This window comes from Salvelinus namaycush, chromosome 8 (assembly GCF_016432855.1).
Source record: "Salvelinus namaycush isolate Seneca chromosome 8, SaNama_1.0, whole genome shotgun sequence".
Taxonomy (NCBI): domain Eukaryota; kingdom Metazoa; phylum Chordata; class Actinopteri; order Salmoniformes; family Salmonidae; genus Salvelinus; species Salvelinus namaycush.
Window position 1 is genome coordinate 47,363,707 of NC_052314.1, and position 17,442 is coordinate 47,381,148.

At 39.1% G+C, this 17,442-nt stretch overlaps 1 protein-coding gene across 2 annotated transcripts in view; it reads left to right on the top strand.

Moving 5' to 3' along the window:
- The window catches only part of LOC120052756 (tetraspanin-5-like), a 33,797-nt gene extending 18,397 nt beyond the window's left edge, over positions 1-15,400 (top strand). The window contains exons 5-10 of one of the 2 annotated variants that reach the window (XM_038999852.1): positions 5,175-5,300; positions 6,157-6,204; positions 10,616-10,732; positions 11,921-11,982; positions 12,481-12,526; positions 12,803-15,400. In XM_038999852.1, coding sequence (XP_038855780.1) covers positions 5,175-5,300; positions 6,157-6,204; positions 10,616-10,732; positions 11,921-11,982; positions 12,481-12,493 — 366 coding nt within the window. In that variant the 3' untranslated portion in view covers positions 12,494-12,526; positions 12,803-15,400. Of the gene's footprint in view, positions 1-5,174; positions 5,301-6,156; positions 6,205-10,615; positions 11,545-11,920; positions 11,983-12,480; positions 12,527-12,802 lie in introns of those variants that run through there. The other variant, XM_038999850.1, reaches the window with a different exon arrangement.
- The last annotated feature ends 2,042 nt before the right edge of the window (positions 15,401-17,442 follow it).

A 17,442-nucleotide genomic window follows, 5' to 3' on the forward strand; every position in this document is an offset into this window, starting at 1 on the left:
AATATAAATAGTGTAACTTTTTTATCACAAGTTTTTTTATTTTTTGTGGACCAATCACAAGTGGGGCACGGCCACTAATGCCCTAATGGGTGAGCCGCCGCTGACTGTGGACCTACATTCAAATCAAATTGTATTTGTCACGCACCGAATACAACACTGTGAAATGCTTTACAAACTCTTAACCAACAATGCAGCTCAAGAAATAGAGTTAAAACATTTACTAAATATAATAAAGTCAAAAAGTAATACAAGAAAATTACATAACAATAATGAGGCTATATACAGGGGGTACAAGTACTGAGTCAATGTGCGGGGGTACAGGTTAGGTGAGGTAATTTGTAAAGTGACTATGCATAGATAATAAACAGCGAGTAGCAGCAGTGTAAAAACAAAGTGGGGGGTTGGGGGGGGGGCAATGTAAATAGTCCAGGTGGCCATTTGATTAATTGTTCAGCAGTCTGATGGTTTGGGGGTAGAAGCTGTTAAGGAGCCTTTTGATCCTGGACTTGGTGCTCGGGTACCGCTTGCCGTGCGGTAGCAGAGAGAAAAGTTTATGATTTGGGTGACTGGAGTCTTTTGACAATTTTTTGGGCCTTCCTCTGACACTGCCTAGTATATAGGTCCTGGATGTGAGGAAGTTTGCCCCCAGTGATATACTGGGCCGTACACACTACCCTCTGTAGCGCCTTACAGTCAGATCCCGAGCAGTTGCCATACCAGGTGATGATGCAACCGGTCAGGATGCTCTCGATGGTGCAGCTGTAAAACTTTTTGAGGATCTGGGGACCCATGCCAAATCTTTTCAGTCTCCTGCCCTCCAGTTGTGAAACTGTCTTGGTGTGTTTGGACCATGATAGTTCGTTGATGATGTGGACACCAAGGAACTTGAAACTCTCGACCTGCTCCACTTCAGCCCCGTCGATGTTAATGGAGGCCTGAAGTCCACCAACAGCTCCTTACATTGTCATAGGCCTACAGTACAGAAACACCACTAGCCAAATGGTCTGTTGCCCGTGTTCAGTTGAAAAAAATCTATTTTGTATATTTTTCACTGACATCAAAAATGGTCTCCTGATATGGTTTAAGCATTGTTGTGGACTATTATTTTTTAAAGTGTGATTTTAAGAGTAAAATCTAGAAAAAACTACAGTGCCTTCAAAAAGTATTCACACTCCTTAAACTTGTACACATTTTGCTGTGTTACAGCCTGAATTTAAAATGAATTCAATTGAGATTTTGGGTCACTGGCCTACACACAATACCCCTAAATGTCAAAGTGGAATTATGTTTTTATAAATTTGTACAAATTAATAAAAAATGTAAAGCTGAAATGTCTTTAGTCAGTAAGTATTCAATGGCAAACCTAAATAAGTTCAGGAGTAAAAATTTGCTGAACAAGTCACATTCAATTATCTGTAAGGTCCCTCAGTCGAGCAGTGAATTTCAAACACAGATTCAACCACAAAGACCAGGGAGGATTTCCAATGCCTTGCAAAGAGACCACCTAATGGTAGATGGGTAAAAATACAAATAAAAAATACACTGAATATCCCTTTGAACATGGTGAAGTTATTAATTACACTTTGGATGATGTATCAATATACCCAGCCACTACAAGGATACAGGCGTCCTTCCTAACTCAGTGGTCAGAGAGGAAGGAAAACGCTCAGGGATTTCACCATGAGGCTGAATGGTGACTTTAAAACAGTTACATAGTTTAATGACTGTGATAGGTGAAAACTGAGGATGCATCAACAACATTGTAGTTACTCCACAATACTAACCTAAATTACAAAGTGAAAAGAAGGAAGCCTGTACAGAATACACATAATACAAAACATGCATCCTGTTTGCAATAAGGTACTTAAGTAAAACTGCAAAAATAATGTGCCTAAGATATTAACTTAATGTCCTGAATACAAAACATTATGTTTGGGGAAAATCCAACACATCACGAGTACCACTCTTCATATTTTCAAGCATGGTGGTGGCTGTATCAAGTTATGGATATGCTTGTCATCGGCAAGGACTAGTGAGTTTTTTAGGATAAAAAGAAACAGAATAGAGCAAAGCACAGGCAAAATCCTAGAGGAAAACCTGGTTCAGTCTGCTTTCCAACAGACACTGGGAGACAAATTCACCTTTCAGCAGGAAAAGAACCAAAACACAAGGCCATACACTGGAGTTGCTTACCAAGACGACATTGAATGTTCCTGAGTGGCCTAGTTACAGTTTTGACTTAAATCAGCTTGAAAAAATCTATAGCAAGAGTTGAAAATGGCTGTCTAGGAATGATCAACAACCAAATTGATAGTGCTTGATAAAAAATGATATATATTGTACAATGCAGGTGTGCTAAGCTCTGAGAGACTCACAGCTGTAATCGCTCCCAAAGGTGATTCTAACATGTATTGACTCAGGGGTTGTGAATACTTACGTAAATTAGGCATTTAATTTTCAATCAATTTACACATTTTTCAAAAAACATGTTTTCACTTTGTATGTAGATGGGTGAAAAATAAGTGGAACAAGTCAAGGGGTATGAATACTTTCTGAAGGCACTTTATAGCGTAATTTTTTTATTCATTTTTTTAACTTCTACTTCATCACAATCCCGGATCCGGGAGCACCCCCATCAGTAAAAAAGCTGACTAGCATAGCCTAGCATAGCGTCACAAGTAAATACTAGCATCTAAATATCATTAAATCACAAGTCCAAGACACCAGATGAAAGATACACATCTTGTGAATCCAGCCATAATTTCTGATTTTTAAAATGTTTTACAGGGAAGACACAATATGTATTTCTATTAGCTAACCACGATAGCAAAAGACACAACTTTTTTTTTCCCACCATTTTTTTCCTGCATAGGTAGCTATCACAATTTCGACCAAATAAAGATATAAATAGTCACTAACCAAGAAACAACTTCATCAGATGACAGTCTGATAACATATTTATTGTATAGCATATGTTTTGTTAGAAAAATGTGCATATTTCAGGTATAAATCATAGTTTTACATTGCAGCCACCATCACAACTCTCACCAAAGCAACTAGAATAACTACAGAGACCAACGTGAATTACCTAAATACTCATCATAAAACATTTATGAAAAATACACAGCGTACAGCAAATGAAAGACAAAGATCTTGTGAATCCAGCCAATATTTCAGATTTTTTAAGTGTTTTACAGCGAAAACACAATATAGCATTATATTAGCTTACTACAATAGCCAACCACACAACAGCATTGATTCAAGCCAACAATAGCGATAACGAATAAACCAGCAAAAGATATTAATTTTTTCACTAACCTTCTCAAACTTCTTCAGATGACAGTCCTATAACATCATATTACACAATACATATAGAGTTTGTTCGAAAATGTGCATATTTACCGGCACAAATCGTGGTTATACAATATGAATAGTAGCCAAAATGCAAACAAAATGTCGGGAGAAATCTTGGGAGAGACACCTAATCTAATCAGTAACTAATCATAAACTTGACTAAAAAATACAGGTTGGACAGCAAATGAAAGATACATTAGTTCTTAATGCAACCGCTGTGTTAGATTTTTAAAATTAACGTTACTACGACATACAGCGTGCGTTAAAGCGAGACCGCACCGAAATTAATGGCGGAATAGGAGTTTTACATTTTTCAACAGAACAACGAATTAACATCATAAATAGTTCTTACTTTTTGATGAGCTTTCATCAGAATCTTGGGCAAGTTGTCCTTTGTCCAGAAGAATCGTTGCTCGGTTGTAGATTGTCGCCTTCAACTTTGGAATTAGCAGTAAACATTAGCCATGTGGCGAAGACGTGCCCAACTCACTATAGCGCAGCACAAAGAAAATTCCGAAAATCGCAATATACTGATATAAAATGATATAACTCGGTTTAAAATAACTACATTATGACGTTCTTAACACCTATATCGAATAAAATCAGAGCCGGATATATCTAAGGCCTATAACGGGAGCTTTCCAGAACGCCATCCTGAGGTCTGTCTTGCGTCATGGCGAAAGTTGAAAAGAGTGCACCCCCGGTTCCAAGAGCCCTTATATGGCCTCAGATCTGCCTAGCAACTCCATTCCAATTCTCCCTATTTGCTGACATCTAGGGGAAGGCGTATGCAGTGCATCTCGACCAATAGAAGACATGCAAATTAATAAACTGACCCTAGAACAGCCTGCCTTATTTCAGATTTCTCACTTCCTCACAGGAAGTTTGCTCCAACTCGAGTTCTGTTTTACTCACAGATATAATTCAAACGGTTTTAGAAACTAGAGAGTGTTTTCTATCCAATAGTAATAATAATATGCATATTGTACGAGCAAGAATTGAGTACGAGGCAGTTTAATTTGGGAACGAAATTTTTACAAAGTGAAAACAGCACCCCCTATTGAGAAAAGGTTTTAAGCATAAACTTTTTCAGACCTTTCCTTCAAGGGTGGGCCATTTGGGAAATGTATACCCACTTCTTCAGGCACCACTACACCACTGGGTGCACCTGAAATATTTCCACATGTGACTTTAATGGCCTTGGAATATATAATTCACAAAAAATACAAATGAACATGTTGTGAATCAACTCTCACAGTTTTTAACAGCATGTATGGGTTATTGGTCTAGTTATTTTCAGAAGCTTCTGGCTAGCATTACCTAGCTAGCTAAATAACCAAATGCACATAAAACTGTCTATGTGGATTGACAACTACCTAGGTTAATGGAAAGTAATGTAAGGGCCACAGCCACTGTGATGCTAGTAGCAATTCAATTATGTGTGTTACTGAATGCAATGTTTACCTCTCAGTAATGCTGCGTTTATATGGTACAAGGTTGATTGCAAACCGGATGTCATTGTTTTCAATGAGAGCATGACGGTAAATGCTGTTGAGGCGAAACTTGCCGCCAGAGTTCAAATATTTCAACTTTTGGTGTGTGCCATAGCTTTGTTTCCTACCTGATGTTGATTTGCAAAGTTTGTTTACTGAAATCACCATAGCAACTCATACCGTTGCGCTAGCTTGCTTTTGCGGTCACTCTCTTTCTTGCTTTCTTGTCTGACTGGTATGACGGTTTTTGCGTTCCTTGTCTAAGCTCAGCATAAGACGTTGTTGATGTCTAAAAAGGATGTTGTTCTGTCTCTTTGGCCTTTCCAGTGGGAGTGTTGTGGCGCCTTTGGGGCAGACGACTGGAACTTGAACATCTACTTCAACTGCACTGATTCCAACCCAAGTCGCGAGAAGTGCGGAGTCCCCTTTTCATGCTGCACCAAAGACCCCGCAGTACGTGTTCTCTCACTTCACTGAACTATACCCACTATCTTCTGAAATACAGACAGCTTTTATTGGAGTTGTTCAGTCAGTACTTCAGTTATAAAATACCCCATTCTAATGTCCAGCCACCAGCGTATTGCATTAGTTCATACCAATACAATTGAAATAGTAAAGTGGCCTGCGAACACACTTAGCAGAGTCAGTAGGTTAAAGCTCAACACCGTCCTAGTTGTTTCTCTCTGCCTAGTCAGAAGCCATGTTGTAGACTAAGTCAAACGCACTGGCTAGATTACAGCATTCAGATCGCAGTGTTTAGAATTCTCAGAGGCTGCGGAACAGAATGTCCTATCTTAGCTCATGTCCCTTTTTAAGGGGCTAACGTCTCACAGTGGCTAACTTTACGTCACCATAAATCATACTCATACAATACAAACAAGGAGGGACACAACTAGCCTGTGCTGCACAGAACTCACTCATACTACAGCCAAACAGCACACAAATAGGCTACATAACCCTAGCTGAACCTTATTTGAAGATGTTTATGATGAAATCTCTTTTATTTTAGCATGCAACAAGACCAGATGGCATGTTTCTTCAAATGACATTTCCTTGCCTACAAGCACGTGCAAAATCTAAGTCCTTGACATTGACATTATCCATGATATTTGAAAAATAACTAATGGTTTGGCTTACTATACAGGTCAATATATATGCCTATATCAAGCTCATTAACAACCCCAGTTTTAGCAGCCCCTACATCCATTTCTATCTACTGTTTGCAAACTTGTCGCAGGTTTGGTTTTGAGTCAATTAGGCAAATGCTGTGAATATACCGTTTATAAATATCCTCTCTTTTATATTGTAGGAGGATGTCATTAACACCCAGTGTGGCTACGACATTCGGGCTAAAGCGGTGAGTTGAATCGTTCTTATTGCAGAAAATATGTTATTTCCCAACAGTAACTTATTTGAGATTCCTGGAAATGCTGTGAAGTACTTAATCCAAGAGTCTGCACCTATATTCTAATTCGAAAGTTGCTGTTATTAGTGTTGAGCCGACACAGTGAGGCTGGTGCAATGCCTGAGTAGTATAGGGGAAAACGTTCTTCAGAGACCTGCTGTCTTGCCTCTTGGATCAAAATGAATAATATTACATGGAAAGGGGGGACTTGATCCTAGATCAGCACTCCTACTCCGAGACACTTGATACAAACAGCCCCAGAATCCAACATTACGGCAGTCTGTTCACTTGGAAGCAAGCTCTGGGAGCTTTTTCTACAGCATGGGGATGGGTTGTTTCATCAAAAGGCAGCCCTCAGAATAAAACAGTGGAATTGCGAAATAGGAATCGTAGAAAACTGTTTCCCATTAGCCATTGGCAGGTTGGTTGAGCTAGATGAGGTAATTCTTACTGCACTCCACCCAAGTCTAAGTCACAACACTGGTCTCACAGTCCATCACCACTCTCCCAGCCCCCATTTAACAACAGCTGGTTCCCTCAGTACTATGGGTTGCCTGGAATTACTCATGGTGGAGAAATGTGCTTTTGGCCAAGTACCATGGGAGAGAGAGTAATGTAAGGAAGGGGTGTATTTATTTTCCAAACATTACCCTCAAACTGAAAAGCATAAATTTGGAGACTGTTTTGATAAGATTCAGTTCAGGGAAGGTATTTCAACAAAAGGACACGGGGAACTGCAGGATGTTCATGGAATGGCCAGTTGGTGAGATACAGTAAGCTCCAAGAGTATTGGGACAGTGACAAATGTTTTGTTGTTTTGGCTCTGTACTCCAGCACTTTGGATTTGAAATGATACAAACATTTTTGGTTAAAAGTGCAGATTGTCAGCTTAATTTGATGGTATTTTTATTCATATCGGGGGAACCGTTTAAAAATTGCAGCACGATTTGTACATAGTCCACCCATTTTAGGGGGACCAAAAAGTATTGTGACTAGGGCTGTTATGGTGACCGTAATTACCGCCATACCGGCGGTCATGAGTCATGATGGCAGTCAAATTCCACGTGACCGTTTAGTCATGGTAATTAGGCTTCTTCAAGCTCTGAGGCTGTTGATGGTCATTAGTAGCCTACCAAACTGGCTAATTGCCTGGTACTCAGCACTCTATTGTCCCTCTAATCACTCTGACACCAATGCAAATGTTATCGAATATCTAATCAAACACTTCACGAGAACCCATGAGCTCATGTTGTGCTACATTTTTATAGGCTATGCAATTGCGTGAGAAAACAGAGTGATGGCCTCTATTAAAAAGAGGAGGATCCCATCAGCTTTCTATAAGCTATGCCTACTATATTTATTTCTCAACTTTTCTAATATTAAGCACATTGCTTCTCTTTACAACAGGATGGCATGAAGATTAACAATGGGAATAGCATCCTCCATTCGCTATTTAAGTGCATAGATGACATGTATTTTTTTCTCCTGCCCCTGCTTCGAGACAGGTGCATGATAATGGTCCATTCTAAATAAATAAGAATTCACACATATATTATTTAGTATATGTAAAGACAAGATTAAATCAAGAATAGTCTGATGGTTGACAATATTAGGCTATCCCTTGTGAATGATATATTTGCTGCCGGGAAATTCTAGGCATTTTTTCAAATCATCATTAGGGTCGCATCATACAGCCTTAGAATATATAAAAAATCGAAACATATAGCCCAACGTTTGTATCTGTCACGCCCTGACCATTGAGAGCCCTCGGGGTTCTCTGTGGTGTAGTGGGTCGGGGTGTGATTAGGGGGGTTTCTAGGTATTATATTTCTATGTTGGTGTGTGTGTATGGTTCCCAATTGGAGGCAGCTGATAATCGTTACCTCTAATTGGGGATCATACTTAGTGTGTCCTTTTTCCCACCTGCTATGGGGGATATTGTTTTGTATGAGTGCCTATGTGCGCTACGTATTTCACGATCATTATATCTTTGTTGTTTTGGAAGTTTCATTATCATTAAAATGTGGAACTCTACTCACGCTGCGCCTTGGTCCAATTATTCATACGACGGTCGTGACAGTATCACAACTCAAGTGGCCATATAACTTCTTAAAGTTAAGCTCATTAATCTGATTTACAACATGTGTAGAGCCTAACTGGCATACATATGCAGCGAGTGAGTATCAAGTTTGAGTTTCAATATAATTTTAACCATTTAAAATACACATTTATAATAAAAGCATTACATGCATAATCGCATTTGCAGTCACGTTTGAGGATGGTGTTTTCCTGTTAATGGAACATTTGCACGTATAGCCTAATGCCATGGCGCATTGCTGAGCTTATAATGTGAAGAAATAGCCTAATAGTTTAGCAACATTTTAAGTTAAACGTTCTGATCTGTTGCGTCATTACTTAAAAAGGTTTTTTGATGCTAGTGTTTGGGATATTAATTAATTTGGGATCTATCGCATCCCACAACTGTCCCAGACTATGCTGGGAATATTTATTTCCTGCACAGAATAGAATAGGTCAACTTTTGTTCTATGGGGGATAGTAGGTTGTGCGTTTGCTGTTCGTTAGGCCTACTTCTCTTGTTGATTGACAAAAGTAAATGTGGACAGTTCTTACAATATCTTCAATTTGCGCTTCGGAGTTAGATAAGAAGGACAGTTGCGTCCCCGATGTGTCGGTCTTCACTTGTAGCCTGTGAGAAAGACCCGATCAGGTGACAGAGAGTGAGAGGTTCTTCGGAGCGCCCAGCTGGGAGAAGGGAATTATAATTATTATATTCAGCCCAAGGACACAACAGCTACTGGTCGCAAAAGGCATGGATTTGTTTAGGGGGCATTATAGCCACACAAAAAGTATGCCGCCATGAAATTTGATGCATTATCCAGTGCTTGTCAAATTTTGAAAGACTGATGAAGTGTGTACAGCCTGTGCAAAAAACAAAACAGAGCTCATGCCTTTCAAATCATCATTAGAGTCGCATTATGCAGCCTTAGAATGTTTTAAAAATCTAAACATATAGCCCAATGTTTGTTTCACAACTAAAGTTACATAAATAACTCTAAATTAAGCATATAGGAGTACCTGTTTCTTTATTAACCTCTCAACACAGAATAGCGCACTCCCCCAAATAATTTGGAGAAAATATCCTTTCTATTTTATTCAGCTATCTTCATACTATATAAAATGATCTAAAATAATGCCACGGAATTCAAAGCAAATCATGTCTGCTAAATGAACTAGTGTAGCCCACAGCCATATGGCATAGCCAGATAAGCCAGATAAAATAAGATAAGCCAGATAAGGACAACTCAGAGTATGCTATTCTGTTCTTCTGAAACACACTACATTTTCTTCATATCATGTTTCTTTAGACTGGTATAAAATAAATAATGGATTTATTGTGATGGTGTAGGCTATAGTACATGGATTTCTTAGACTTTTTAAAGTGTAGATGTTCCTAAGGTCTGCATCAGTGGCTTGTAGGCTATGCATGGATGCCAGTAGATGTTTACATGCCACGCAATGATTGCCACGCAATGATTACATCAAGCTTGTGGTCTAAACACTTGTTGGATGATTTTGCTGTTTGTTTTGGTTGTGTTTCAGATCCTTTTGTGCCCAATAGAAATTAATGGTAAATAATGTATTTGGTCATTTTGGAGTCACTTTTATTGTTAATAAGAATATAATATGTTTCTTAACACTTCTACATTAATGTGGATGCTACCATGAGTACAGATAATCCTTAATGAATCGTGAATAATGATGAGTGACAAAGTTACAGACGCATATTTTTTCATCTGTAACTTTCTCACTCATCCTTATTCACAATTCAAAACAACAAATGTTGTGAAATGTGTCACTGTCTCAATACCTTTGGAGCTCACTGTATATGGCATGCAAGTCAGGGTGAAGTTGCCCCTACACGCTGATCTTTGGTCAGTTTTACATTTAGGATTGGGGAGGGGAAGCTGATCCTAGATCTATATCTACATGTAGGAGAAACTTCACCCTATAGTGCCCGCGAAAACACTTGAGCTGACTAATAAGGTGGCTAACAAAAGCTGACATTTAACATCTAGGCTACTGAAGCATGATTAACCTGATGTACAATTCACATAATAATATAACAATACTTTAAAGTAGCTATGCCATTTAGCAGACGCTGTTATCCAAAGCGACTTCTAGTATAGTAACTGTTTTTTGTATATGTGGTGGTAGCGTCATGCTCTAACCAACTGAGCTACACTTGATAACAGAGTAAATACCAATTAAATTATGGACTGTAAGATAAAAATGTTAGCATTAAAGGTCATTGTTTTGTTTTGTTTTGTCTCTGCTGTGTTAGGACTCGGAGCAGATGACCTTTATCTACATCAAAGGCTGTGTGCCTCAGTTTGAGAAGTGGCTTCAAGACAACCTGACAGTGGTGGCAGGGATCTTCATAGGAATTGCTTTACTACAGGTTGGGAACAAATGTCTGATACATAATCCCCAAATACACCGGAGTATGAACTCTGGTTTTACCTGTGTCTGCTTTCAGTGCATTTTGGTTTTAAAGCTAAAGCCTGGGATTTGAGAAGCTGTTCAATGGTCATTTAAATTCTTGATATTTTACACATTGATATAGCTCACTGTATATGTATAACTTATAAATGCCTCATGAGTTTAGCACAACTGTCTGTCTTCACCATAATGCAAAATATAAGGGACGGAAATCAATCCAAAGCTGCGTTATGGAGCACTTGACATATTCAGATCATTTCCAATAGAGCCGACATCTGCCATGTTTACCTTGGATGCGATCTCCACGTATGCGGTAACATTGGCTTTAAAAGGTACATTGTCGACAACGTTCTATGGGTTGAATCCCCTCCAAGGTTTCATTATTCCATTGTTTACAAACACGAAGAATGTGAACTAACGACATATATGGTTGAAACTATCATGTAGATGTCATGGACTGTCAGACCTTACATCTAGAGTGCTGTCTATGAATTTGAGAGGGGTTACATTTCCCAACCCCCATCCCTCAGATGTATAATAAAACAAAACAACCCTTTTGTTGTTTTTTCAAATCCCAGAATGTAGCTTTAAGTGGTTGTACTTTCAACATCGTGTTTTCTCTGACTTGTCGCGGGAATGGACTGTAACTTGAAATGGACAGGTTTTTTTAAATTTGATAGTGGTGTCAATGATCAATTTCTTAAGATGTCTTGAAACATTGTTTATCTCTGCTTTTTATGTTCATAGCTGACTATGCTTGTGAATTTTACTTGCTACTATTTTTTAATTTTTAATTTTACTAGGCAAGTCAGTTAAGAACAAATTCTTATTTACAATAATGGCCTAGGAACAGTAGGTTAACTGCCTTGTTCAGGGTCAGAACAACAGATTTTTACCTTGTCAGCTCGGGGATTCGATCTAGCAACCTTTCGGTTACTGGTCCAAAGCGCTGACCACTAGGCTACCTGCCAACCAAAATGATACTAAATGATGACTTAGGCTATTGTCTGAGACTAGAATTTAGACATTAAACAAACTATTGCTGATCATAAAACTGACCATGAAACACTGAAATCAACTAGATCTATCACCACAGTAGCCGTTCAAAAGTAGAGATGTCTCACCTAATCTTTGTGCCCTTTTTCAGATTTTTGGGATCTGTTTAGCACAGAATCTAGTGAGCGACATTGAAGTAGTGAGAGAGAGTTGGTAAGAACCCCAATTGATTATTTAAAAACTTATATACTTATCAAAAAAAATTACTTCCATGTTAAAGGAAAACTCCACCCCAAAACTATATTTTGGTATTTGTTTCATTAGTCCATTGATGATATAGTCCCCAAAATGTTTTGCATGTCAGCAATCAAGTTTTCAACATATGTAACTTTAAAAATACAAAAATCTGGCCTGTATGATGCATTTTGAATCATATGATGCTGCAGAGTTCTGTATTTTGAAAGTTACATATTTTGGGGTGGAGTTTTCCTTTAAACCCAACAAAAAAGTGTGGTTTCAGTATAGTTATGCCACCTAGTGGTCATAGCCAGTGCTAAGGGATGAAATTCTGTTGACGTTTTGTTGAATCACTCTGCTTAGAGATGAGGTATTGAAAAAACATTTAAATACAACCAGGATTATAAATCCAGGATTTGGTGAGTGCACTTTTAATTTATTTTCACTTTCCTCTCTTTCCCCGTCACACATCAGTTTGTTTACCTGAAACATCTCAAGCAAACAAAAGGTTGTAACGAAGGTAAGCCCCTTTACGCTTGTTCTACAATCGTTCTAGACTCCAGAATCTTTTTAATCTCATCTATTAAAGACCAGGGAACCAATAAAACTATAGTTGATAAATAACAGTGAAAGAAGTCCTCCCTGCTACGATTGTAGTATTCTCTTGATTGAAATATATGTCCTTAAGATTAACTACCATACTTTGACCTGCATCTTTCATCCATACATTTAAATGAAATATTTTAATCCATACATTTAAATGAAATATTGATTTGATTTCGTATCTCCCATGCAGATCTCTTGAGTTTTGCCACCTTCTAAAGGGAGACGATCAGGACACTTGAGAAATGTACAAAATGAAGAGTCTCGCTGCTTCCTTTATGCTCTGTATATAATACTTTTGTAAGAATTTGTTTTTATATGTCTCACTGATGCAGTGTCAAACACTGCCTGGAAGGGTCGTGTACAAAGCCATATGTATACATATGTGTATATAAGGGAGCCATACATATGTATCTATATGGCTCTGGTCATGTACAGTATAGAGCTGAGGTCGTTCTGTAAATGCGCTGCATGCCTATTCATAGGGCATTCGTTCTCCTACCTGTATTCTTTATTGTTATAATGTCTGATGTATTGTACAGTATAAGTCAGATTACCAGTATGGAGTGAATTGGCTGGGTAGCACTTTGCACACTGTGTTATAAAGCCTGCATAGCTGTAGCAGTAACATGTATTGTAATGTCATGCTATACTGTGTGAAGTGTCACAAATTGGTTTTGGGACAGGTCCCTAAACCAATTTGTGACACTTCACACAGTATTGCATGACATTACAATATCATGCAGCAATTTGGGATCTTTAGTAAGTTACATTTAAATTAATGACTGTGTTTTGTGATGTCGTTGGTCATAAAGTGACATGATGAACTATCATTAGGTAATGTGCTTGGTGTCATGTCATGGCAGAATTCATCTATGCTTCATGAAGTTTGAGTCTCGTAATTAAGTGTTTCAGTTTCTAAAGAGGGAACAAGTTTTAAAGAGTATTCGTTTTGCTAATACCACACACATCCTGTCTATTGACTAGCAATAAGAAGACTAGCAAGAACCATGAACTAACTCTATTTCAGCCACAAGTGTTGTATTTCAGTGTTGTGTTCAATTTATAACAGTTGCCCCATAAAGGTGAGGTATCAAAACCCAACTAGGTTCTTTACTGAATTTTGATTGACTTTTAGCTGTTATTAGTTTATTTCTCTGTTTTGTCCGAATTTTTTCAACAGAAGAATCCCATGAGGCAAAAATTTGGCAAATGTCGTCTTAATGGCATCATTTTGTGGTTGTATGGTTGAGACTTCATATTTCCAGATGCAACCGAACGGTCTCTGTTACAGTATAACCAGGCAAAGACATATTTTTTCATGATGACATCAAGAGGTCATGGGAAAGAGTAATATTTTGGTTGTTATTTGGTCAGATTACAACCCAATAGGGTCAGCAGGTAGCTTAGCGGTTAAGAGCGTTTAGGCCAGTAACTGAAAGGTCACTGGTTCGAATCCTGAGCCGACTAAGTGAAAAGTATAACCCTAACTGCTCTTCTAAATTGCTCTGGGTAAGAGTGTCTGCTAAATGAATAAAATGTAAATAAAAAGACAATAACAAAACTTACTTATGAAACCTGACCATGTCATCAAAATGACATTGCAACCAGTTTTGCCTGCTTGGATGAGACTTCTCTGATATTCACCAACCTAATGTTCTTGGCGGGCACACAGCACATCACCAGCTGGTTAGCTTTCTGGAAGCAGACGACATTTGCACTCTCACCAGCAGATTTTAAGAGGGAACTGAGATATTTGTATTACATCTATGTGAGACCACATTGTATTGATTGAAGTAGGGTTGTGGTCAAAACCATTTCAATTTAGAATGACATGACTAACAATTCAAGACTTTACAAGTGCTATTTTGAATTTCAATAAACTTTCTGAATTGAAATGGAGGTGACCACAACCATGTATTGAAGTGACCTCTGTTCTCAAATCTAGATCCTCAAAAGACGTGCAAAAGCTACATTAGACGCTGTGGCCCTTATTTCCTAAGGCAATATTTTCATTAGAATAAAACAACAAATTTCTTCATGTGATTGAACTAATAGGTGCAAACAGTCGATTGGTGCACACCAATGGAGGCTGCTGAGGGAAGGATGGATCATAATAATGGCTGGAATGGAGTGAATGGAATGGTATCAACTGGAATGGAGTAAATGGAATGGTATCAAACACATTTGATACCACTCCATTCCAGCCATTATTTTGAGCCGTCCTACCCTCAGCAGCCTCCACTGGTGCACACTCTAAGTAAATCTGGCCCTATTTGGGGTATAGAGTAAGAATATCACATATTTTGTAAAAACGGACTTTTTGATTTTCTTGGGGGCTGCATGTAGGTTGTACTTTTCACGGAGCCATCTCACAAAACACAAAAACAAACATTTTCCCTGTGCCATAGGTGTGATCATGATGTTCTGTACTTTCATGTCATATGTGTTTTAAATCATGTAAATAACTGGATAGTGAGAAGTTGTAAATATGTTCAAATAAATGTATGCTGCTTTGTATTAAAGTGGGTCTGATAGGTGATTCATTCATGTATTTGTGTAAAAGGGTAACATGTTTGTTGACACGTTGACCATTAACCACCGGCCAATTCATCATTATTAAAAAAAAAATATAATCTGCCAATGTAAGAAGAGAATGGACATCGGCCTATAAGACTGTCAGCTGGTATGTTAGACTAGTTTAAGAGGCTACCAGATTGATTCAGCTTACGATTGTGCTGCTTTGGAACTGTATTTGATCAAGATCCAACAAATAAGGGCCCTCAGTCTATCCGGAAGGCCAAAGTTAGTTGCTTTAAGGAGCAGTTCTCTCTGTGGGTCTTACCCTGGAAAAGTTCTGGAAAACGGTTAAAGACCTGGAGAATAAACCCTCCTCACACCTGCCCATGTCACTTAAAGTTGATGATGTGGTTGTTACTGACAAGAAGCACATGGCTGAGCTCTCACCACTTCATTAAGTCAGGATTCCTATTTGACTCAGCCATGCCTTCTTGCCCGTCCAACATTTCCTCATCTCCCACCCCTTCTAATGCGACTAGTCCCGATGCGCCTCCCTCTTTTTCCTCTACCCGCTACAAAGTTTCTCCCTGCAGGCGGTCACTGAGTCCAAGGTGCTAAAGGAGCTCCTTAAACTTGACCCCCAAAAAACATTTGGGTCAGATGATTTAGACCCTTTCTTCTTTAAGGTTGCTTATTATCGCCAAGCCTGTCTCTGACCTTTTAACCTGTCTCTCCTCTCTGGGGAGGTTTCCATTGATTGGAAGGCAGCCACGAGTTTGTCCTTTATTTAAAGGGGGAGATCAAGCTAATCATAAATGTTATAGGCCTATTTCTATTTTGCCCTGTTTATCAAAAGTGTTGGAAAAACTTGTCAATAATCAAGTGACTGGCTTTCTTGATGTCTATAGTATTCTCTTTGCGATGCAATCTGGTACCCGCGCAGGTTTTGGATGTGTCACTGCAACCTTAAAGGTCCTCAATGATGACACCCTTGTCCTTGATTCTAAGCAATGTTGTGCTGCTATTTTTATTGACTTGGCCAAAGCTTTTGATACAGTAGACCATTTCATTCTTGTGGGCCGGCCAATGGAGTATTGGTGTCTCTGAGGGGTCTTTGGCCTGGTTTGCTAACTACCTCTCTTAAAGAGTGCAGTGTATAAAGTCAGAACATCTGCTCTCTCAGCCACTGCCTGTCACCAAGGGTGTACCCCAAGGCTCAATCCTAGGACCCACACGCTTCTCAATTTACATCAACAACATAGTAGGAAGCTCTCATCCATTTCAATGCAGATTATACAGTCTTACTCAGCTGGCCCCTCCCTGGATTTTGTGTTACACGCTCTACAACAAAGCTTTCTTAGTGTCCAACAAGCTTTCTCTGCCCTTAACCTTGTTCTGGACACCTCCAAAACAAAGGTCATGTGGTTTGGTAAGAAGAATGTCCATCCTCCCCCAGGTGTTATTACTACCTCTGAGGGTTTGAGCTTGAAGTAGTCACCTCATACAAGTACTTGGGAGTATGGCTAGATGGTACACTGTCCTTCTCTCAGCACATATCAAAGCTGCAGGCTAAAGTTAAATCTAGACTTGGTTTCCTCTATCGTAATGCCTCCTCTTTCACCCCAGCTGCCAAACTAACCCTTATTCAGATGACCCTAACATGCTAGATTACGGAGACGTAATTTATAGATTGGCAGGTAAGGGTGCTCTTGAGTGGCTAGATGTGCTTTACCATTCTGCCATCAGATTTGCCACCAATGCTCCTTATAGGACACATCACTGTACTCTATACTCCTCTGTAGACTGGTCATCTCTGTATACCCGTCGCAAGACCCACTGGTTGATGCTTATTTACAAAACCCTCTTAGGCCTCACTCCCCCCTATCTGAGATATCTGCTGCAACCCTCATCCTCCACATACAACACCCGTTCTGCCAGTCACATTCTGTTAAAGGTCCCCAAAGCACACACATCCCTGGGTTGCTCGTTTGTTTCAGTTCGCTGCAGCTAGAGACTGGAACGAGCTGCAACAAACACTCAAACTGGACAGTTTTATCTCAATCTCTTCATTCAAAGACTCAATCATGGACTCTCTTACTGACAGTTGTGGCTGCTTTGCGTGATGTATTGTTGTCTGTACCTTCTTGCCCTTTGTGCTGTTGTCTGTGCCCAATAATGTTTGTACCCTGTTTTATACTGCTACCATGTTGTGCTGCTGCCATGTTGTGTTGCTACCATGCTGTGTTGTTATGTGTTGCTGCCATGCTATAATATTGTCTTAGGTCTCTCTTTATGTAGTGTTGTGTTGTCTCT